General features: G+C 44.7%; 1 protein-coding gene across 1 annotated transcript in view; it reads left to right on the top strand.

Moving 5' to 3' along the window:
- Positions 1 to 25,575, top strand: part of RASSF2 (Ras association domain family member 2) — a 112,976-nt gene that overhangs the window by 81,019 nt on the left and 6,382 nt on the right. The window contains exons 8-10 of the mRNA XM_082257185.1: positions 3,935 to 3,986; positions 15,107 to 15,228; positions 22,643 to 22,740. Of these exons, the coding sequence (XP_082113311.1) occupies positions 3,935 to 3,986; positions 15,107 to 15,228; positions 22,643 to 22,740 (272 nt within the window). The remainder of the gene's footprint in view (positions 1 to 3,934; positions 3,987 to 15,106; positions 15,229 to 22,642; positions 22,741 to 25,575) is intronic.

Consider the following 25,575-nt stretch of genomic DNA (forward strand, 5'->3'; position numbering starts at 1 on the left):
CAATATGAATTTGCTGGTTTTAAACCAGCACAAAATGAACTCCCTGGGTTATTACCCCAGCACCTGTTTTGCAAATACTTACACTTACTCGCGTCACGTCAAACCTCATAACTAAGGTTAGAAAACCCTTTTACAGAACTTTAAAAAATATAATAGATCTTCTTTCAATAAGAACTCAGTGCAAAATGTTTATTTTCCCATGCAGTGGGGCTATGCCCGCACTGCATGGGTTAACTGTAGTTTTTTACAGGGGCACAAGGAAAAGCTATACTTACCCAATCATTTTGATCCTCTGGAAAACAGCACTCCCCCAACTTCCAGGGGTGGACTGTTCCTGCCATCCTCACATCCAGAGTTGGTCTGTGAGGGTGATGACCTACGGAACAGTCCATTCACAAGACTGCTACCGTGCAGGGGGGCAGGTGCAATGTCAGGAACAGTCCATTCACAAGACCACTAGCATGCAGGGACCGGTCTTGTGCTCGGAGGAATGGTGGATCAGGTAAGTATATTTCTCTTCCCCCCCCCCCTAGACAAAAACAAGCAGTTAACCCATGCACTGCGGGCACAGCCCCACTGCATGGGACAATAAAAATGTTTGCCTGGAGGGCTTTTTTAAGAAATGGATGGCACTCCTCTATTAAACAAGGAAGCTTGATTTGGTTTAGTGCCCAACCAAAATATATTTAACTGCAGGTAGATTCAAACTGATATGACCCGAGATTATGCCATGTATAGTTCCTGCATCACTGGCTGGTTTTCACTTCAATATTGGGCTTGGCTTTCTAAGGACTACAGCAGGTCCCCTACATACGAATACGTTTTGTTCCAAGAGCACGTTTGTAAGTCCAGTTTGTAGGTCCGGCAAAGTTAGCCTAGGTACCCAACTAACACAATAAGCATAATCAATTACTGTAATAGATTTCTAACACATTTCACAGGAATAATACATAGAAAAAAAGGCTGAAATAAAGATACAGTACTGTATAAAGTAAAGTGCCTAACCAGTTGTAGAGAGTGCATGCACTTGACTGAGAATGTACTCGTTTTCATCTTTACAAGTCTAAAACTTGAAGGTTTGTACGTAGGAGATTAACTGTATATAAAGTAGCACAAGCCAGCATTCAGTTGGGAAATGTGAGCTCACCACCAGAGGGAGCTAGAAGTAAAACAATCTCTTTCTTGGCACTATGGCTTCTTTCATGGACTGACAGTAGTACCCTTTCTTGGCACTATGGCTTCTTTCATGGACTGACAGTAGTACCCTTTCCTATCATGACAAGTAATTTATTGTACAATAAATTGTACTGGATACAAAGCAAATGAACAATACCTCCTACCTGCAGCAAATTAAAATTGCTTAGAAAAGACTGAAAATACCTAATTTCAAGCTTTGAAATCACAGGGAAGCGTTGTCTGTTCTTTATTTAAAACTGTTGAGATGGACAGTGATCACTTCTATTAAAGTAGCCTGAGGTGCCAAGAACTACAGTTCCTTTTCCCACTTTCTCCACCTCCTACCACTGTAGGCATTGACCAAGAACCATGGCTGGTCCTACCATGGATCCTGTTGTGTTCATTGGACCCAGGCGGCACTTTGAGAGGGGCAGCAAATTGACGCCCATGATTTTTTTTCCACCAGTTTTCTCCACTGCCCTGTAAAAAGGCCTCCCTGTTACCCTCAACACGCATACCCATAGTTGCCAGACGCGAGGGACTCGCACACAGTCTAAACATCGTTTTTTAAACACCCGAGCACACATGAACAGCTGAGGTGTGTGTGCTGCAGGGGGGCGAGGGTACCCACAGGAGACAGAGAGCAATGAAAGATCCCTTCCTCAGGGGCTCTGCCAGCAGCCAATGTTCGGGCGCAGCTTGTGAGGCTTTCTATTGGGTGGAACTGGAGGAAGGGGTGCAACCAGCCTCACGCCCGGCCCGCCTTCTTCTGTTTTGGTGCATGTGTGAGACTAGGCATTGAGGACTGTGGGAGCACTGGGAGAGAGAAACAGAGAGGTAATATAAGTTAGTTTTGTGTGACCGGAGACAAAGGGTGTCCATCATTTTTCTAGTAGTGGCTGCTGATCTACTAAGCCAAATTTTGCATGACCTGTCATGCTCAAAAATCACTATACAGCCCTAGATTGCCATTTGGCTACCCTAGCCTGTCCCTATACTACCCTATCCCACCCCTATCCTGCCCTAGCCTGTCTCTGCACTGCCCCAACCTGCCCTTATACAGCCCTATCCTAGTAGCATATCATCCATGGGTTCAACATGTTCACTGCAAACAGGCCCTGAGGGGTGGGGGGCCCACTGTGCTGACACACACTGCACCCATGAATGCCCTAGGGCACCAAGATGAGTAACATGGTGGTATGTCATATAATTTTGCATATAGACAAGGTGCTGTTGCATGTAAATTTGACTTCCTGATTAAATTTAATTTTGGTTTTAATTATAATTAAATATGTAGCACCCTCCTAGGTAGGTGCTAGTGAGAAAGTATAGTTTGAGCTCTGTCTGCTTACCAGAAGAGCTGCATGTAAATCTATATTGTTTTCTGCCTACTGGAGAGCAGCATCTGTTTAGTAAGGTCTGCTCATTGTGCTCAGAGTGCAACTCATTCTGTCTAGAGACTTTCACACTGGTCCAATAGGGAGGCATGCTGGACAGTGGGAGGAAACCTGACGAATGGGTGCATGGGCTTTTGATACAGTCCTGATGATTGGCAGAGGGAAAGTTGCATTGGTGCATGTTGGGATACTGTATAAAAGCCAGATGCACATGTGCTTGAGGTCTTTCGTTGGGGAGCGGAGTCTCGGAGGGAGGGGGTGGCTACCTCCTCCTCTGTAGAGGTAGCCACCCTCGGGGGTCGTCCTGAGGGCCGGAAGAGTAGCAGTGAGGAGCTGAACCCGGAGGTCCAGGGTAGCTGACTAGGGGGAGAGGCGCTGGAGTATCTGTCTCTGCAGTACAGTGAGTACAGAAACTCCTGTCAAGGGGCCTGACCTGAGGGGGGCCACCCCTGCTCCTAGGATAGTCAGTGGATGGCTGTCAGCGGGACAAGGATGCTAGGGAGAATGTCCTGAAGATAGAATATCATCCATCAAGTCGTCTTGTTAGAGAGCAAAGAGAACAAGAGTCTTAACCCCATCCACCTCAGTGGCAGTGTGAATTAACAGCCTGGCTCTTCCATATTTTCAAGCAGAACACTGAAAATGGAAGTCCTCGCACAATGAGAATAGTTCATATCAATAAACAACAAAACAAACAACACCCCTAGACTGTTCATTCATGTGTTGAGCCATTGGGAAAAAGGAGGGATTCAGAGACTTGTTCTAGCAAATGTGTTGGTAATCAAGGGAGCCCGCAAAGACAGTTTTCAGCAGTTCCTACAGGGCAGTGCTGCATATAAATATTTTTTTTGGAGGGTGGGGGGGGGGGGGCAGCATTTTATTTTTGGACCTAGGCAGCACAATGTCTTGGGCCAGCCCTGCCAGGAACCCTCTGCATGGTGACAACAACCAAGAGATGTCAGAGGAAGAATTGTCATGCCTAACTTACTTCATAGTACTTTGAATATGCTCTGGTGAGGAAGAGACAAAACTGCATCAATTTCTGCTGCCATGATAAATTGGTTTCACCATTCAGAAGGAATATACCTTGGAGCCGAAATACCGATCAGGATCAATAGTTAAGTAGAGCAGAACTTTGATACATTTGCAGAAAGAACTAGTTTGAGTTAAATATTTCAATGGCAGATTCTTGGTTTTTCATGTAGATACACTTAAACCTATTTAAAAAAAACAACTAGTGTATACTGAACATAGGCAAATCATGTATAGGTTCAATATTAAAACTTTACAATGTTGTTTTTTTTCTGATATAAAAAATTGAATAGCAAAAACAACTTCATTGTATGGCAATTTATTTTCAGATTGAAAATTCATCTTCCGAGTTCTCCCTATATATGGTGCATACAAGTGGAGGTAAGAGATTACATTATTGGATGCTATTTAAAGATTCTGTAGATTTTTTTTTTTTTAAATTATAGTATTTCAGGGAAACTGAAACAGTTTCTATATGCTCTCCTACTGCTGCTTGGGATCTTCTGATTGTGTCTTTTTATGGCTCCCAATGGAAACTATAAAAAAATGTGAACATTACTAGTGGACCATAATGGTTCTTTACATGTACAATGGAAAAACAGCTGATACTATTACTATTTTCAACAACCACCTTAAAGCAGTATTAAACCCAAAAGAAAGCATTCATTACATTGCAGGTTACCATTTCTTAGATGTGATGGCTGCATTAGATTTCTTTTAAGGCTTGCTTTCTACTATTTTCACCTGGTGATCCAGCCAGCAAGTGTGTTGTTTTTCAAAAGAACAAGCTCCCCAGCAGAATGTATGAGACAAACCATTAACCACTTCCCGACCGCCGCAAGACTATCTACTGCGGCGGTCAGCCCCTCACAGGCAAAGTGACGTAGGACCACGGCGCTAGCCTGTGAGGCTCTAGGGGGCGAGCGCGCGCCGCCGGAGGCGCGCTCCCGCCCCCGCTCGCTCCTGCACATCCCCGTGCGTCTGACCGGCGGACCCAATGTCCGCCGGTCACTCGCGATCGTCCGGTGCAGAGGGAGAAAGGCAGGTGGCTGATGTAAACAAAGCCGCCTGTCATTCTCCCCTGTGTAAGTACAGAGATCATACGGTCCTACTATGTAGGATCGTATGTCTCTGTTGTTACACGACTAGCCACGCCCCTTTACAGTTAGAAGCATGCCCCTAGGGACACACTTAACCCCTGCATCACCAATAAGGTTAACCCCTTCCCTACCAGTGTCATTTTTATAGTAACAGTGCATATGTATAGCACTGATTACTGTAGTAATGTCACTGGTAACCCCAAAAGTGTCAAAAATGTCAGTCAAGGGTCCGATCTGTCCGCCGCAATGTCGCAGTAACGCAAAAAAAACGCAGATTGCCGCCATTACTCGTAAAAAAAAACAAAAAACAAAATGACAAAAATATTTCCCTTAGTTACTAAACGCAATAACTTTTGCGCAAACCAATCAAAATACGCTTATTGTGATTTTTTTTTTTTTTTTTTTACCAAAAAAATATGTAGCAGAAAACAAATTTTGATTTTTCCTTTTTTTTTTTTTTTTTTTTTTTTTTTTTGGGGGAATTTCATATAAAAAAAATGTGAAAAATATTGTTATTTTTGCAAAATTTACGCTCTTTTTTTGTTTATAGCGCATAAAGTAAAAATCGCACAGGTGATCAAATACCACCAAAAGAAATCTCTGTTTGTGGGAAAAAAAAGACGTTAATTTCGTTTAGGTACAGCATCGCACGACCGCGCAATTGTCCGTTTAAAGTCACGCAGTGCCGAATCGCAAAATAGGGCCTGGTCAGGAAGGGGGTAAAATTTTCCGGGGCTTAAGTGGTTAAGGCTGGGTTCACACTGATGCGGCCGCGGGTTCATGCCTGGGGTCCGGTGCGTGTCTGTTCTGTTTCAGGTGCGAATCCGGTCCAAATTCTTGCCTGTATTCGCACCTGAACCTGAATCAAAGACGCACAGGACCCTTTTCCAGTGTGCTCTGTGGCCGCCCCAGAGGTGTGTGACCCGGCTCCATTGAGATCAGGTCACACTCTCCTGTCATGCAAATTGGATGGGGGGAAACCCACTTCCAATTTGCTTTAGTGTGAACCCAGCCTTAGCACTGACAAGACCTTTATCCCAGCAGGAAAAATCTGTTGGCTTCAGATTTGTTAGTGTATTATTGGGTGGGGCTGGGGAAGACCCAGCTGTCATGGTACACGTGGGTACCAATGACATAGGCAGAGGAAGACGGAGAGTCCTAAACGATTTCAGGGACTTAGGCGCTAAGTTGAGGACTAGGACCTCCAAGGTAATATTTTCCGAAATACTACCTGTACCTCGAGCCACACCAGAGAGGCAGCGGGAGATTAGGGAAGTTAACGAGTGGCTGAGGAGCTGGTGTAGTAAGGAGGGTTTCGGGTTCCTGGAGAACTGGGCCGACTTCTCAGTCGGTCACCGGCTCTTTGGTAGGGACGGATTGCACCTAAATGGGGTGGGTGCAGCCGTACTGGGTGCGAGGATGGCCGAAAAGTTAGAGGGGCTTTTAAACTAGGGAATGGGGGGGAGGGTACAGATGTAGAATTACCCAGTGGAAAGCAAGTTTCAGAGGGCAGAAATGGGGGCATTAGCGATAGGGTGTGCGGAGCTCCTATACCCAGGGTGGGTACGGGGAAAAATCAAGAGAGCAGCCTAAAAACATCAAAAGAGGATAAATATAACCGATCAAAATTACGAGGTTTGTATACCAATGCCAGAAGCCTGGCCAACAAGATGGGAGAGCTGGAGCTGCTGATATTTGAGGAGGACTTAGATTTTGTGGGGATAACTGAGACTTGGTTTGACAGCTCTCATGACTGGATGGCGTCCATTCAGGGGTATTCCCTTTATCGCAGAGATAGAGAAAGTAAAAAAGGGGGAGGGGTATGTTTGTATATTAAGAACAGTATACAGGTAAATATGAGGGATGATATTAATAATGGAGCTATGGACGAGGCAGAATCCCTATGGGTAGAGCTTCAAAGGGATGGCACGGCGGGGAAGTTAATATTGGGCGTATGCTATAGGCCCCCCAACCAGAGGGAGGAGGGTGAGGCGGACCTCATGTTACAGATAGGATTGGCAGCAAGGATGGGAAATGTCATTATAATGGGGGACTTTAATTATCCAGATATAGACTGGGCAGAAGGAACCGCACACTCAGCCAAGGCTCGGCAGTTCCTAAATGTTTTGCAGGACAATTTCATGGGTCAGATGGTGAATGCACCGACAAGAAGCAATGCGGTACTTGACCTACTGATTACCAACAATACAGACCTGATCACGGATATAGAAATACGGGACAACTTAGGGAACAGTGACCATAGGTCAATTGGTTTCAGTATTAATTACAGTAATAGGAAACACAAGGGTAATATAAGGACGCTGAATTTCACAAGAGCCAATTTCCCTAAACTGCGCTCGCTGCTAGAAAATATCAATTGGGATAGAACCCTGGGAACAAAGAACACGGAGGAAAAATGGGAGTGCTTCAAGAGCATACTTAACAAGGGAGTGGGCCAGTGCATTCCACAGGGAAATAAATTTAAAAGAGCAAAACTAAACCCTGGGTGGCTAAACTCCAACATTAAAATGTATATTAGAGCTAAAGAAAAGGCCTTCAAAAAATACAAGACTGAGGGGTCATTGGCAGCATTTAAGCACTACAAAGAGTGTAATAAGAAATGTAAAGATGAAATCAGGGCGGCTAAAATAGAACACGAGAGACATATAGCGGAGGAGAGCAAAAAGAACCCCAAGAAGTTCTTTAAGTATATAAACAGTAAGAAAGCCAGGCCAGAGCACATTGGCCCCATAAAAGATGATAAAGGAAAAATGGCCACTGAGGACAGAGAAAAGGCGGAAGTGTTAAATAATTTCTTTTCTTCAGTCTTCACAAAGGAATCGGGGGGCTACACGAAACCCGCTTGTAAGGCCGAACTAAATAATACACCTCAGGAAGTGCCGCCATGGCTAACAGAGGATAGACTTAGAGCTAAACTAGAGAAACTTAACATAAATAAATCCCCGGGACCGGATGGCTTGCACCCGAGGGTTCTTAATGAGCTCAGCCAGGTGATTGCCAGACCATTATTCTTGATCTTTAAGGATAGTTTACAGACGGGTATGGTGCCAGCTGATTGGAAAAAAGCCAACGTGGTACCAATATTTAAAAAGGGGCCGAGATATATCCCGGGTAACTATAGGCCGGTCAGCCTAACATCAGTAGTCTGCAAAATTTTGGAGGGGATGATAAGGGACCACATACAAGACTTTAGTAATGAAAATGGTATTATAAGTAGAAATCAGCATGGATTCATGAAAAATCGTTCGTGCCAAACCAATCTGTTAACCTTCTACGATGAAGTGAGCTGCCACCTAGATAAAGGTAAGCCTGTGGATGTGGTGTATCTGGACTTCGCAAAGGCCTTTGACACCGTTCCTCACAAACGCTTACTGTACAAATTAAGGAAGGTAGGTATGGATCATAAGGTGAGTACCTGGATAGAGACCTGGCTCCAGGGGAGAGTCCAGAGGGTGGTGATTAATGGGGAGTACTCGGATTGGGCGGGTGTGGAAAGTGGGGTCCCCCAGGGTTCTGTCCTGGGACCAATCCTGTTTAATTTATTCATAAATGATCTAGAGGAGGGGATATCTAGTACAATCTCAGTATTTGCAGATGATACTAAATTAGGCATGCCAATATCTTCTATGCAGGATGTGGAAATCTTGCAAGCAGACCTGAACAAAATAACGGGGTGGGCAACCACATGGCAGATGAGGTTTAATGTAGAAAAATGTAAAGTAATGCACTTGGGTGCCAGAAACCAGAAAGCAAGCTATTCACTAGGGGGTGAACCTCTGGGTGAGTCTAGGATGGAAAAGGACTTGGGGGTACTGGTAGACAACAGGCTTGGCAGTGGCATGCAATGCCAAGCCGCCGCAAGCAAAGCCAACAGAATACTGGGATGTATAAAAAGGGGGATTCACTCCAGAAATAAAGAGATTATTCTCCCGCTCTACAAGACTCTGGTCCGGCCACATCTGGAGTATGCTGTCCAGTTCTGGGCACCGGTCCGCAGGAAGGATGTGCTGGAACTGGAGAAAGTCCAGAGGAGGGCAACAAAAATAATTAGGGGAATGGAGGACATCGGCTATGAGGAAAGACTACAAGCACTGAACCTATTCTCTCTGGAGAAGAGACGATTGAGGGGGGATATGATATCAATGTACAAATACTGTACTGGCGACCCTAGCATAAGGAACAAACTATTCAGAGAAAGGGAATACAATAAGACACGTGGCCACTCACTAAAACTTGAGGAAAGGCGGTTTAACCTTAAAGTGCGTAAGGGGTTCTTCACTGTAAGAGCGGTAAGGATGTGGAATTCTCTTCCACAAGCAGTCGTATCAGCGGGGAGCATAGATAGTTTCAAAAAACTATTAGATGTACACCTTAAAGACCACAACATACAGGGGTACACAATGTACGGTTAAAAGCAAACACACACGCATCATGGGTTGAACTGGATGGACTTGTGTCTTTTTTCAACCTCACTAACTATGTAACTATGTAACTATGTAACTATATGTAACTATGTATCTAAATGTACTGGTACATCCCACACTCCCCTACCCCCTAGACTGACAATGCTGCTGTCCAAATGTGCCCCCTGTGCTTCTACATCCAGAGTGGGGGCACTCTGGCACAATAAGAGTGTAGCTGGCCAACTCACCAGGTGAAAACAGTGGGAAAAAAGCCTAAGATGAGGACACTGATACTGTTGTGTTGACATTTTTTGTTGTGAGACACTGGGGTTGATTTACTAAAGGCAAATCAACTGTGCACTACAAAGTGCGCACTACAAGTGCACTGGGAAGTGCAGTCACTGTAGATCTCGGGGACATGCAGGGAAAATAAAAAACAGCATTTTTACTTGCTTTCCCTCATTTCACATCTTCCCCTCAGATCTACAACGACTGCACTTCCAAATGCACTTGTAGTGCACAGTGGATTTACCTTTAGTAAATAACCCCCCCCCCCCCAGTAAAAAGATCTATTCATTTTTTGTAATCATTAGTGGGGTCAAATCAACGTTTCTTTTCAGCCGCAGTAATGAGAATATTGAGGAGCAGGATGGAAAATTGTTCTAGAATGTGTGAATTTCTAACAGAGTATGTGGTTTTCATTTGGCAAACTCCATTCATTCTAATTTTAGAACAATTTCTAAGAATTTTGTATGAATTTTAATTTGAAATTCTACTAATGAATACCCAGCTTTAAAGAAGTAGATTTGTCAGTAGTTCAGAGGCAATGCACACCATACAGAAATACCCTCAGACACAATGCGGTTGATTTACTAAAGGAAGATTTACTGTGCACTTGCTCTAGAGCTTAGTAAATGAGGTAAAGCTTCACTTTGCAAAGCATACCCAATCACATGCAAGGAAAATATAAAAACAGCATTTTTGCTTGCACATGATTGGATGGTAGAAATCAACAGAGCTTTCCCTCATTTTAGATCTCCCCCCCCCTCATCTGGAGCAACTGCACTTGAAGTTTTCTTGCAGTGCACAGTATATTTGCCTTTAGTAAATCAACCTCTTTGTGTGATATGCTTATTGAACATGACATGTAAGTGAGTGTATCATAAGATATACTGCTTGCAAACAGAAGAGGGCTGTGCATGTCAAAAGGTATGAAAGTCGTTTGAATGGACGTAGCAATAAGGGACGCAATGACGACCTCGCTCATGCTCCAGGGGGCCCGGGCAGCAAGAGGAACAATCATTTCTGCAGCAGCTGAAAGCAGGTTTCTCCTACTCATTTAGCTACTGCAGGAAAATACAGCTGAACAGATTTAGTAAATGCCATCCCTACCGTTCTGTTCCTCTTCTTGCTCAAACCCCGTGTGCTTTCTTGGTCCCCGATCCCTGCAGTGCTGCCGGCCAGCTCGGGGAGCCAAGCTGAGTGCAAAGCTTGAGCCGAAGAGTTCCCTGAAGGCATTTAACTCCATAGAGGTAGGGAGTAGAGGATTTCATGGGAGGGGTTCAGATGCATGGCATTGTGACAGCTGAACAGAGACGCAAACATTGGTAATCATTATTAACAGTGCAAATCCCCAGGGACACACAGGATTTCACTGGCCATTCTGTATGAGCAGGAGCTAAGCGGCTGCACAGACTTAACCCCATAGCTGCTGCGGAGAGAGCCGAGCAGGTGACAACCCCTCAATTGCCAGATACCTCTGCCATGTACAACTTAAAGCACCCACTGATTAACTTACAAGAAGAGGGTGGGATGATTATCAGTGGGGGAGGGGCATTAGTTGGGGTGGTAGGAGTCTGTCACTGGGGGGAGGGAGAAGTAGTTGGGAAGGTGGGAGTCTGGCAGATAGTAATGCAGACTCTGATATTCCAAACCCTGTAGAATTCGTCTGATTATAATTCAGCCCAAGGTATTCTTTCCCCTATGACCCCCCTGCCCCACACAAACAGACACCCACTCCCCCAGACTGACACCCCTCATCCTCAACTACTGACCCCCACCTGCCACGTACAGATCCCAAACTACCAACCCATGCCCCACCACTGACAGACCCCACCCCCCACACTGACTGTGATAATTGATAGGTGTAAAATAACTAGCAAGCTTCAAGTAGTGGCTGCTGGTTAGAGTAAAGGTGCGTTTCAATTGAGGGGGTTAATTGTGATCCTCCCACTCATCTCCCTCCCCAGCTGCTGTGAGGTTAAATATGCATCCGTCTGTGACCACGTTCAGTGCTCTACTGACACCAACCTCTGCCCTACTTACACATCCACTGCTCTACTGGCTAACCCAATCCATCGCCCTTCTGACACTGGCCACTGCTATATTAACACTAACCTCTACCCTACTGACACAGTCCACTGCTCTAATGACACCATTCACTGCCCTAACGACACAGTCTACACACCGTCAACTGCTCTACTGACACAGTCCACTGTCCTACTGACACCGTTCACTGCCCTACTGACACCGTCCACTGCCCTACTGACACCGTCCACTGCCCTACTGACACCATCCACTGCTCTACTGACACCGTCCACTGCCCTACTGACACCATCCACTGCTCTACTGACACAGTCCACTGTCCTACTGACACCGTTCACTGCCCTAATGACACCATTCACTGCCCTAACGACACAGTCTACACACCGTCCACTGTTCCACTGACACAGTCTACACACCATCCACTGCTCTATTGACTAACACTTCACTATTATGGTAGGCTAAGTTTATATTTTTACAGTGACATTTCAGTTAGGCCTTGCTAATTAATTTCTTGGAAAAAAAAAAGGGCGCCAAACCCCGGTAATCTTTGATCTCTTAATTGTTGTTTAGATAGATCTCCACCTCCTCAAAGCTTGCCTACCCTTGCTTTACACTGCTCTACTGACCCCAAACTTCTACCCTACTGACACCAACCTCTACCCTACTGACATGGTCCAGCTGTGGGGTTAAATCTGCGTCTGTCTGTGACCACATTCACTGCTCTACTGATACCAACCTCTGCCCTTCTGACACATCTACTGCTCTATTGGCTAACCCAATCCACTGCTCTTCTGCCACTTTCCACTCCTCTATTGACACTAACCTCTATATAATTGCACCGTCCACTGCCCTTCTGCCACTGTCTACTCCTCTATTGACACTAACCTCTACCCTAATTGCATCGTCCACTGCCCTACTGACACCATCCATAGCCTTACTGACACTGTCCACTTTTAAGGTAGGCTAAGTTTTTTTATTTTTACATTCACATTTGTTTTATTATATTTTTCTAAATGTTCCTTAACTATTTAGTTAGGCTTTGCTAGTTAATTTCTTTAAAAAAAAAAAAAAGGCACCAAACCCCAGTGATCTTTGACGTCTTTCATGTTGTTCAGATCTCTACCTCTCAAAGGTTGCCTACCCCTGCTTTACAGAAAAGCGATGGTCGTGTCACCCTGCATAGGTAATTCAGTAAACCCTGAGGGCCCAGGGCAAATATGCAATAGAAGTAATGGGTGGTAGTGAGAAGGCCCAAGTAGACTTTTGCATCTTGGCCCTCAAGCTGCTCCTCAGGTCATTTGTTTTTAAGTTTTGCAAATTTGGATCCTGGTGTGGCCACATTTAATTAGTTCTAAACCCTAACTGGATGACGACATTTACTTGCTAAATCACTGGCTATCATAATTATTTATTGTGATGAAATACGGTTTTAACTTTTTTTTTTTCATCCTTTGCTGCATCTTATTGCTGCTTAACTCCTTCAGTCTTTTAGCCAGTTCCTGTCTACATGTACATTTTCTGTTAGTAGCACATTTATTGCTCTAATCAGACTTTCTGATGGTAACAACAGTGGATCATGCCTGGGCAATGATTGTTCACACAGCACTTGCAGTCTCACCAGGGGAGCGAGGTAAAGGGTGACAACGTAGGAGCAAATTTGGGAGACTGTTAACACCCCACAACAGAAAGTGCCTGAGCAAAGTCCTTCATGACAGGATCACAACTTTTTGTTTTAATGAAAGTGGCAGATTTTTGAATGTTAAAAATTTTTTTTTAAATGTAATTAACATGCCAAAGCTTATGCGATTTTAGCGATTAGGCCTAGATCTACTTTAATATCTCATGTAGATGGACCTCAAACTCAAAAAAAGCCAAATGCTGTACACATTCAGGTACTTTTCACAATGCTTTTGTTTTGTGCTTAAATTGACTTGATGTGCCTGTTGCTTAAGGAGTTGCTTCAAGCTGCTTCTGAGTTGTCAAGCTGCATTTGCATTGAGATTGAGTTGTATGGGGAAGAAAATCCACTGAGGTGCAAGCAAAAACCCATGTACACATTTGCTCAAAGCTGGCAGGTTTAAAGCCCAACTCCGGGCACAAAAAAATAAATCAAAACAAAAAAAAACCCTTTTTGGTCCCCCAGGGACGCCAATGCAGGGGAAAAGGGGCAGCTGCCCCAGGCCCAGTTGTTGTGGGGCCCAAAGCAGCTACCCCTTGAGCCCACACTGCCCATGCAGCCACCTCTCTAAGTTGCTCCCTGCGGCATTCATATGGTCATCCCCACCACATACAATACAGGTTTAATTTCCTTGCATTGTACATGATAATGCAAAGGGAACGCCCACAGACTGGGAGAAGAGGAACATTCCAGAGCAGGAGGGCATGTAATACAACCACTCCCTGTACCCCCTAGACATAACGAGTATTTAACCCTCGGAGTTGGGCTTTAAGCTTTATGTTCCTCAGGGACTTCTGTGGCAAGATGAACTGTAGATGGGGGTTGCATTAGACTTGACCATAATGGGCAGAGTCGGGAAGTCTGCCTAGAAAATACTTATTGACCGCATCCCAAAGGAATGTGGTTCATTAATCCCAATACTATCCAATCCTCATTAACTAATAATGAACATTTTAAGGAGAATTCACCAAAAGATATTACACTTCAGCTGGCAAGATATGAAAGAATAGTGATTTCAAGCAAACGGCTAAATGCATAGTCGAAAAGTAATAATTTTTTACCTGTCAAAGGATCTGTAATTCTGTGCAGCCAGTCTGTATTATGACAGTATATTTAGGTGTTTGTATGGAATTTCATGGTAAATATGTTTAGATAAAAATGAATAGGTTTAAGATGTTTATATTTTTATATCTGCTCAAGTCTCTCAAAGCATTAATATATTTAATCCATTTAATTTAAGTCAAAGCGCATGGTGTGCAATTCAGTAACCCAGTTTAATCACAATTCTTTATTCTGAAGATTCTAAAGCTAGCCATAGACAGGTAGAATGTTAAATAAAAATTCTTAGGAAAAGAATGTTCTGAGCAAGTTTGTTCGTTTTTCCAATCTGTGGGTCAAATTTGACGTTCGTTATTCAACAGCAGTGATGAGAAAATTTGGAGTAGCAGGATGGAAATTTTTCTTAAGGGTGAATTTCTAACTTTGTATGTTAGAATTAAAATAATTAAAAATCAATAAATAAAAATTTTACATTTGTGCATATTTGACATTGTGAAGCACGGCCCCACTACTTTTCCATTATTGTTGCCTCCACACAGAGTGCAGAACAAGGCATGGTAAGTCAATCAATGTAAAAATAAAAGGCTGAAGACCTTAGGCAGTAATGGTGACAGGTCATTTGCTCTCTGCTTGCCTTTTCTGGGCACATTTTCTGCAGTTATGTGCTGTTTAATGTAATAAAAATTTTTTAAAAAAATAAATAAATCACCGATGTGATGTATGCCAATCTAATCCAAAATGTGGTTCATGCTCCTTTTTTTATTTTTTTTGTTGGTTGCAATGGGTTACTGTACACACATGATGTTTATTTTATTAATGCGGGGTAAAGTGTCAGTGTACTTTAGGATCCATTGTCAGCATGCATTCTTAGTACACTATAAGATGAAGTTATATCTAGTATCACTTTCCCTACAGAGAAGGCGAAGCTGAAGGACACAGACTACCCTCTTGTTGCTCGAATTCTGCATGGTCCCTGCGAACTGGTGTGTAAGGTTTTTCTTATGGAGAAGGATCAAGTAGAAGAGGTCACCTATGATGTAAGATTCACTCTGGACACTGTGATGTGAATTTTCTTTTTATTTATTTTTATTTTTTTTACATTTTAGGCTGTACTAAAGAAATAATAGATGGGATTAAATAAATTGCTACAATCTCAACCAGCAATTGCATCTGCACTAGTCATTCTAAAAGGAGTGCTAATGGGCGTTTTCTTAAAAAAATAAATAAATAAATAAAAATCCAATAGAAACTTCTAGAAGAATAGCTGTTTGCCATTCTGAATTGCCCGAAACTTGAGCCATGGGTGGCCTTGTTTGTACCACAAACTTTGATTGGAAAATCAAAGAAGCCATGGGGAAAGTTGTCAGCTGAACAGTGACTACATCCATGTAGATACAGTCAGTTTGGGTATTCTGACAGTCACAGGTGCCAGCTGCAAGAATACAGTGGCTGGCAGGGAAATTTCTCCATCCACATTATTTAGCATAAATACTGAAATCTATTATAATGACAAACTGTAAAAAGGAACAGGCATATTAATTATGTAGGCAGGTGCTGCTTCTCGCTTTGGAGTGCCACACAAAAATTGTGCCTAATTACTCCACGTTGTAACACAAGTGTACCAGTCAGCTGATTTATTGAAAACAATCTGCAATGTGTCACCTATGTGGCTGATTTCTTTTTTTTTTTTACTATTAAGAAAAAACAGGTTTGACTTCACTTAGCCACACCTGTATGTATACGAGAAAAAAGATTGCGGGCTGAAATAGTTAAAGCTATGCCTATATGGATCGGAATTTATATGCTCAATATGGGAGACCACACAAGTAAATTCCATAAAATAATGTTTCTCTTTCGTTCATCGACGGACACAGTGCTCCATGAATCATAACTACTGGGTTATATTGCCTCCTCAAGGAGTAGGGCTAGGCAGAACAAAAAAACACCTGGCTATGCCCATGGGCCGTCCCCAGCTGGTATATAACCCCCCTCTCTGTTCTAGGTAATCAGTTTTAATATGTCTAGTCAGGAATAAGGACTTAGGCTCCTGGCTGGGATCTCTGGTCTTAGCATTTTTTTCTCCTTCCTTACATCTTCTTTTTTTTTTTTTCTCTCTCGGGAAATCTACAATCAACTGCTGGGCTGGGTGATGGGCTGGATAATCTAGATCCAGTGGTCTGCCCAACCAGAGAGCGCGTGCAGACCACAGCTACGTACTAGGTCGGCCGCAACATAGCCTCATGGACAGAGGCTGGCCTGCGAGTTAAACGTCTCGCAAGGTTGCATACGACTGGGCGTGGGTCTGAGTCACAGTGGTCCCTTGGCCGACAGCTCCCCTACTTCGATGGCGAGGGTTCTGTCTGGAGCGCTACCCACACCATGGAAGGGTAAGTACAGTTCCCCCCTCTTCCCTTTTGGCAGTTTTTTTGGGTGGACATGGGTAACCATAAATGGCCGGACCTGCCTGGAGGTTCCCTCCTTCCATCCTTAAATCCCTCAGTGAGCTGGGCTTCCCCCACTCCCTTTCTCCCCCTGTCTGGACCTGGAGTCTGGTGGGGGTCCCAGGGTAGAGGATGCAGCAGAGACCCCTGGGGTCTCCCCTGCTATCCCCACTCTGTAAGGGTCCTGGGATAGTGCATGTCCTGCCCTGGTAGTCTGGAGGGATCCCAGTGTAGGAGACCCCTAGGTGCATGCCCTACTGTTTGCAGTGTGTGTGTCCAACCTTCGGGGGGGGTCCCTTGCAGAGGGTGCAGCGTTGCAGAGGGCAAAGGAAGGATCCTGGCAGCATGCTTCAGCATCTGTAGCCCGTGGCGGCCATTTTTCCTTAGTCTGGCTGGTCCCCAGCTGGCGGCCCTGTTTGGGTAGCCCGATGATGTCACAGGGGCCATTTTCCCTTAGTCCGGGAGACGTTGGAGATGACTGAAGCCTTGTGGGGAGTCCGAAGCTCCTCCTCTTCCTCTTCCGTTTCTTCTTCCTGTGCCCAGGACAAAAAAACAGGAATGGTGTCTATGGTGATGCTGGGTTCAAATTCTCAGAGCTCCTCCAATCGAAAGGGTGAGTCCGTGGGGGTCCCTGTTGTCTCACTCTCTCTGCTAATAGGTACACTGAGCCTTGGGGGGGATCCTTTAGTTGTGCCAAAAGATCGTTTTTGTACTGCAAGGTTTTCCTTTCCTTATGGAACCTCAGGGTCACATCTCCCCACTGACCCCCTCATGGAGGTGGCAGGTCCCTCGACACCCCAGCTTTCCAAAGTTGCACTGACAGTGGTTCTGCAGTCCTTAATGTCCCGGAGGAAGTGGCGTGTGGGCAAAGGCCCAGGAGGAAGTGCCCCCTGCCTTTCCCTGCTCAGTCTGTCTCATCTGATTCTTAGCCTGATGCCACCATGGACGTGACCCCTCCAGGGGTGCCTAATATCACACCCCCAGATCCATCCGATAGTGAGGATGATTCCTCACTATCACTGCAGTGCACGAGAATTTAAAAATGGAGGATGTGGCTGATGTGGGGGAACCTCCTTCTCAGCACATACAAATTCCTTTGTGCTTCTGGGATGGGGGATAAGGGAAATAGATCTTTCAAATCTTCACCAGGAGGTTCCAAGCATCCTTAGTCTGGTAAGCCTATAGCTAGCTTCTCTGGACCCACAGGCAGGACCCCTTCAGCATGAAGGTCTGCCCTCACCCATTATTGGGGGGGGGGGGACATCTTTGCTGGTTTTCTGCCTCGTGGACCTCCTTCGTGAGTGTCAAGGGGATCCACAAAATGATTGTTTTAGGAGGGTACCCAGAAAGGGTCCTGAGTCTCCTTGTGCAGATTTAATTCCTGCAAAGGTTCAGGTGATGTCCGAACTACCTAAGGTCCTAACTACCCCTGTCCAGCGGATCTTCCAATCAGTCTTGTGGCCATATATGTCCCTTGGGGGCTTCCTCTCAGAGAAGACCAGTTGTCCCAAGGGCTGGTCTACCATCCTGCTTTACAGTCGCTGGTTTTAATGGCTTAGCTATTGAAAGCCAGGTACTAAGGGATAGAGGTCTGTCTGGATCAGTGATCCCTACTATGAAGGCGAGGAAGTCCTCTTCCAGTAAGATATACCATCGTACGTGGAAAGCGTACATTTCTTGGTGTGAGCCGATTGACGCTCATCTTCGTTCCTTTTCTGTGGCTTGGATCTTACAACAGGGCGTTGATCTAAAGTTGACTTTGAGTACCATCAAGGGCCAGATGTCTGCCCTGGCAATCTTCTTTCAGCGACCCCTAGCCACGCACTCTTTTAGTTCGTACCTTCATTCAGGGGGTTCGACATGTGGTTCTACTTGTAAGGTCTCTTTTGCTGCCATAGGATTTAAATGTAGTACTTTTGGTTCTCCAAAAACCTCCATTTGAGAATATTTGGGAGATTCCCTTGCCTATATTATCCCAGAAGGTGACATTCTTGGTGGCTATTACCTCGGTCTGCAGGGTACCAGAATTGGCGGCATTATCCTGTCACAGTCCCTATTTAGTGGTCCACAGGGATAAAGTGGTTCTTTGTCCCTGTCCATCATTCCTGCCCAAAGTTGTCTTTGACTTCCATTTGAATGAGGACATTGTGTTTCCTTCCTTGTGTCCCAAGCTGGCTCATACCAGGGAATTTGCTTTGCATACCTTAGATGTGGTTCATGTGATTCGGGTGTATCTGGCAGCTACTGAGTCTTTTCGGAGGTCAGACTCGCATTTTGTGGTTACGAACGGACCAAGGAAAGCTACCATTTCCAGATGGATCAGGCAGACTGTGACTCAGGCCTTTTCCATTAAAGGTCAGGTTACACCTTTCCTTGTCATGGCGCATTCTACTCGGGCGCTGAGTACTTCTTGGGCCTTCCGTCATCAGGCACAAATATTGCAAGTTTGCAAGGCGGCCATTTGGTCGTCGGTGCATACCTTCACAAACATCGATAAAGTAGATACGTTGGCATCTTTTGAAAAGGGTTTAAATACCAGCGCTATGGAGTTTCAGTACTTTTTGGACTAAAAAATGGTGGTGTAAGCTGCCCCCAACCTACCACTGAGGTAGTAGAATGGTAAAAAGTGCAAGTGATGTTGGGACCGGCGCTACCACATAAATATTGTGTCTGTGCAATTCCATACACTGTATAATTCATATAAAACATATAAAAGTGCATATAGTGCTTAAACCAAAGTGCTGCGTGCTGTAAACCTTTTATATATTCGCATGGGCTGTGCTCAGTGTACCATATAAACACATGTATACATATAAAGTGCTGAGTGCTATTGATAACCACGTGTGTGATTGCGTGCTAAACAAAGTTTGGCGCCAGTGGGTGTACCACCAATTGCACCGTTGCTTACCGCACTCTTAGGATGGTGGCTCAGCACTCCCTGGTCACAATTCTTAGATGTGATGGCTGCATTCGTTTTCTTTTTTTTAGGCTTTCTTTCTTCTTTTTTTAATCTGCTGATCCAGCCAGGCAAGTCTGTTGTTTTTCATAAACTCTCCTGTTCTGTGTATTGGTTTTGCACAGAGCAGTCCCGATCCTCCTCTTCTGGGCAGCGGTCTATTTAGGTTTTGTGCTGCCCTAGGGCCTAGGGCAGCACAAAACCTAAATAGACCGCTGCCCAGAAGAGGAGGATCGGGACTGCTCTGTGCAAAACCAATTCACAGAACAGGAGAGTTTATGAAAAACAACAGACTTGCTTGGCTGGATCAGCAGATTAAAAAAAGAAGAAAGAAAGCCTAAAAAAAAGAAAACGAATGCAGCCATCACATCTAAGAATTGTGACCAGGGAGTGCTGAGCCACCATCCTAAGAGTGCGGTAAGCAACGGTGCAATTGGTGGTACACCCACTGGCGCCAAACTTTGTTTAGCACGCAATCACACACGTGGTTATCAATAGCACTCAGCACTTTATATGTATACATGTGTTTATATGGTACACTGAGCACAGCCCATGCGAATATATAAAAGGTTTACAGCACGCAGCACTTTGGTTTAAGCACTATATGCACTTTTATATGTTTTATATGAATTATACAGTGTATGGAATTGCACAGACACAATATTTATGTGGTAGCGCCGGTCCCAACATCACTTGCACTTTTTACCACGTTGGCATCTTTTGCCAGCAAATTTTTCAGGCTGCTGTTTAAGAGGGGCTGTTCCCTCTTGAGGGGTGTTTTTCTTTAAACTTTTATTTTTCAGATGGGGCTCCCATGACTTAGTTTAGGCTTCTGTGCCCTGGTTAAGGGCTATTATGTTTAGCCTTGGGTTATTTTCCCCACCCCTCATTTCTCCTTTGGCACTACTTTTGGAAGTCACAGTAGTTATGATTTATGGAGAACTGTGTCTGTCGATGAATGAAAGAGAAAATAGGATTTTTGTACTTACCGTAAAATCAATTTCTCTGTGTTCATCGACGGACACAGCACCCACCCCTCTATGGAGTTCTGATATTTCTAATACTGCTTTTTACTAAACTGATTACCTAGAGCAGAGAGGGGTGTTATATACCAAGCTGAGGACAGCCTATGGGCGTAGCCAGGTGTTTTTTGTTCTGCCTAATCCTACTCCTAGAGGAGGCAATATAACCCAGTAGTTATGATTCATGGATCACTGTGTCCGTCGATGAACTCAGAGAAATGGATTTTATGGGGTGTACAAAAATCCAATTTTATTCAAAAAAGTATTCAAATTCATAGATAAAATATAGGCATTAACTGCCTCCACAAGATCCAGATGTTACCACAATCAAAGTAATATGCCCCACTAGAACTACCGGAAAGGATCAATAAATTGTATATACAGCAGAATACGATTGTACACATAGAGTTCTATATAATTCTGGTAGTCAGGCCAATGTTTCGCCTGTTAAAGGCTTCTTCAGAACCCACAGTGCTAATAGTAGGGCAGCACTATATGTAAGAAAATATACAAAAATCAATAGCACAACATATGTAGTGGATCAGGAGTCCGGCCACAATCATTGTTGATGGGCAACCCCTGATCCACCACAGTGATGTGAGCATTTTGCACATTGAGTAACACTATTGCTTTATAGATAATATGTTGTGGTTTTGTATATTTTTGTATATTTTTGTATATTTTCTTACATATAGTGCTGCCCTACTACTAGCACTGTGGGTCCTAAGGAAGCCTTGAACCGGCGAAGCGTTGACCTGACTACCAGAAATATAAAGAACTGTGTACAACCGTATTTCGCTGTATATACAATTTATTTGATTGTTTCCGGTAGCTATAGTGAGGCATATTACTTTGATTGTGTCAACATCTGGATCTTGTAGAAGCAGTTTCATGCCTATATTTTATATATGAATTTTAATTCTTTTTTGAATAAACATATTTTTAATGGAATTTACTTGAGTGGTCTCCCATATTGAGCCTATAAATTAAATTCTGATCCATATAGGTGAAGCTTGAACGATTTTAGCCCGCAATCCTTCTTTTTTTTTTTTTTTTTTTACTATTGTTTAAGAAGGGATAAAGAGTGATGATAATGATTAATCTATTCTCACCCAGTGGCTTATGTAGACCTCTTATTTTTAAACCTGTGATAATAAGGTTGTTATACTGTGCAAGTATGCACAACATACATACAGATTATGCTGCACCTACCTCCTACTGTGCTATCCTCCTCCAATGACAGGTCCAGGATTCTGTCAGCGCTTCAATCCCCAGCCGCTGTCACTTTTTTTAGCTTCCACGGACAAACCTCTTCTACCACTCTGTGCAGGAGTTACAATGTCAGCATGCCAGAATGAGCCAGGCTTTATATAAAGGACTACAAATCATGTGAGTTTAGGGCAAGGATTTTTTGGAAAATTTGATTTTGCATGTCTCTTTTGTCAAAATACTTTACCTCTACTCTGTTTAGTAAAGTTCCACATTAATATTATAAATGAAAGCATGAGCAAGCTTGTAAAAAAAAAATTGAAAGTTGCCTAAAAAGTTTACTTTTAGATAAACATTGTAATAATTCAAAATACCAGTATTAGAAAATCCTGGTGCTGCAGCGCTTATTCGGACATTCACCTGAAAATTGAAGTGGTCAGGCAGAAATTCGTCGACCAAGCAGCAACTGCATCCAGTGAGATGGAGTCACAGTTTGGGTATTCGTGGGAGAAGCGGCTGTAAAAGCGTAATATCCAGCTCGGGAGATTCCATCACCATCCATGCTGCTTAAAAAGGGGATGTACAAGAGAAATACTAATATGTATGGTTAGTCTTATGAACGCCCATTATATGGTTATGAGTGAAGAAAACGGTGTATAATTTTTTATGGACAAAACGTTGGATGAGGAAACAATGTGATAAAAGCACCTGAGAGGGCACTGCAAAACAGCCTTCGTAAGAGCCCACATTGCATTGCAAATGTAGTATTTTCCGTTTAAGAATATATGGTTTCTTTCATTTATATGTTTGTTGTGTTTCTTAGGTGGCACAGTACATTAAGTTTGAGATGCCTGTACTAAACAGCTTCATTCAGAAACTCAAGGAGGAGGAAGACAGGGAAGTCACAAAGCTGACGAGGAGGTAATGTAGAGCTATTATCAGGTTACTTTGTGTATTCAATTATAACTGCACAGATGAAATGGCCAGAAAGCAACAAAACTCCAGAATCTTCTTGACCATTGAGTTATGCTGCCCCCTACAGGAGTAGGATACTAGTCAGGAAAAAAACATTACCACGCCTATGGGACAGTCCAAGGGGATATACTCCCCCTCCCTGCTATAAGCACTCAGTTTTTTTCTGCCTAGTCAGGAGTAAAGACCTAGTTCCTTGCTGGGATCTCTGGTCCTAGCATTTTTCCCTTTTTTAAACTGAATTTTTTTTCCTCTTTTTATTTTCTGTTCATGTGAGAACTACAATCAACTGCTGGACTGGGCTACAGACTGGATATTCTAGATCCTTATGGTCTCCCCAGTCCAGCCAGCGAGCGCGTGCAGACCTCAGCTCCATGCCAGGTTGGCCGCTACATAGCCTCACTGTACGAGGACGCATACGACCTGGTCCCTGCCTGAGTCGCAGCGTGTATCCTGTCCCGCAGCACCCCCATTCCGATGGTGCGGTGGTCTGCTTGGAGCGGTGCCCACCCAGTTCCATGGCATGGTAAGTAGTGTCCCCCCTTTTCCTGATGGCCTTTTGGGGTGGACATGGGCCTCTACCTGGGACAGTTGGACCCCTTGGTTCCCCTCCCCAAGCAGCGTCCCCCCATATGTCGGGATCCCCTGTGGACCACCCCCCATAAACCCACACCTAGCTCCCCCCTCCTTTCCCCCTCAGGGGGTGGCCATACCTGTCCAGGTGCATTTTTGGGGGTGTTGAGCGGGTGATGGGGCGAGGGGTGCGCGTCGCCAGCAGCCAAATGCACCTTTTATGGGGGGGAGTTGTCCTGGTGGGGGCACCAGATATCCCATGGGGTGCTCTGTAGGTTCCGGGAGTCTTGCAGCCATGTTTTTGGAGCCTTATGGGTGGTAATTGTGGCGGTGGACCTCTAGTGCTGACTCCTGGACTTCCATTTTCTCTCTGATCGCTGCATGGTAAGCAGCATTTGCCATTCTTCTCTGTTCCTTGACCGGGGGTGGTGAGTTCCTGTGGGTGCCTTGCGGCTCTCCCTCTCTCTGCTATAGCAGTGGCTGGTTTTGCTGGGACCTGTGGTGCCGCTAGCACGGCGTGGGGGGTCACTTAGCTGTGTTTCTCTTTTTTTTTTTTTTTTTTTGCCTGTGTGATTCACCTGGCTAACCATGGAGTCCCTGGAGCATATTTCAACACCTGACCCCCTCTCAGAGGCTGCGGACCCTTCTGGGTCCCATTACATCCTATCTACAATGGCGGGCAGCCCTGGAGTCTTTTGTGTCTAAGGTTGATATGGTGATGTATTGATTGTATTGGTGTAGGAATCTTTAAAAATGGAGGATGCAGCTGCGGCTGAGTTGGAGGCGTCGGTCACCTTCGGTACCTGAAAATCCTAAGTGGCAAAGGTTTTTTCTTTTCCCGCTGATTTTAACAAAATTGTCGTGAGTCAGTGGAGTTGCCCTGAACGCAATGTGGCGGTACCTAAGCGTTTCCCTAGTAGGTATCCCTTTTGAAGAGTTCCTGGTAAAAAAGTGAACAGTCCCATCTGTGGTGGATTCTCAGGTTTCCAGGCTGAATAAATACACTCTAATTCCGGTGGAGGAGTCTCCGGCTTTTAGAGACCCTTTTGATAGGATAACAGATATCATGGTCCGACACATGTTTACTATGGCCGGTTCAATCCCTAGGCCGGTGTTCACTATTGCCTTGGTTCCCAGACCTTGACGGGGGGGGCAAAGCTTTTGCACCAGGTTCCGGAGGGGGAACAGCTTCCCCCTGCCTTTGCAGAGCTGGCGGACCACTTGGTGGAGGGGTTGCAGTTTACCTGTGATCCCTCTTTGTATGCGGCTCCCTTAGTTTCTTGGCTGTCTGTGACAGCAGTGGTCCTTTGGCATATGATATGGCTGAAATGCTGGTCTGCAGACCAAGCTTCCAAGAAGCTCTTCTCGGATTTCCTCTTTGGGGGGGGGGATCGCCTGTTCAGGTCTTCCCTGGATGAAATCATTAAGGGACTAACATGAGGGAAGAGTACTCTCCTTCCACAGGCTTCCAGGGCAAGGAGGCTCCTCGCAGACGTGGTCCTTTTTTCTTGGCTCATAAGCTGCCTTTTCATTCCTCAGGATCTCAAGACAAAGGATCCAAATCTGTTAAGTCTGCCTCCAGAGGTTCCAAGAGGCCCTGGCCTGCTAAGCTGAAAGAAGGTCCTTCCACGCCTGCAGACAAGCCCTCTTCTGCCTGAATGGGCACCCTCACCCGTATTTGGGGTCGGGGGACATCTTTGCTTCTTTCCGGACCCATGGACCTCTCTAAATTCAAGACAGGAAGGTCCACAAGCTGATTCAATCCGGCTACAAGATTGAGTTTCGGTCTTATCCCCCAGAGAGGTTTTTCCTTCCAACCTGCGTTTGTCCCCAGAACTGTTGCATGGTCTCTTCGGGGCGGTACAAGACCTGCTACTGCAAGGGGTGATTGTACCGGTTCCAAACTCTGAACATTTTCAGGTTTTAATTCAAACCTGTTTATAGTTCCGAAGGAGGGCAAGGTTCACCTTATCCTGGACCTCAAAGCCCTGAACCACTTTGTGCGGGTTCAGAAGCTCCAGATGGAGTCCATTCATATGGTAGGGGTATCCCTTCATCAAGGGGATCTTCTGGCCCCTATCGATTTCAAGGAAACTTACCTCCATATCCCGAAATCTGTTGGGCATCAGCACTTCTGCTGCTTTTCCATGGGCAAGGAGCATTATCAATTTGTGGCCTTACCCTTTGGTCTCCCCTCAGCTCCTTGGGTAT

This window comes from Pelophylax lessonae (genome assembly GCF_965119305.1).
Source record: "Pelophylax lessonae genome assembly, chromosome: 4".
Lineage (NCBI taxonomy): Eukaryota > Metazoa > Chordata > Amphibia > Anura > Ranidae > Pelophylax > Pelophylax lessonae.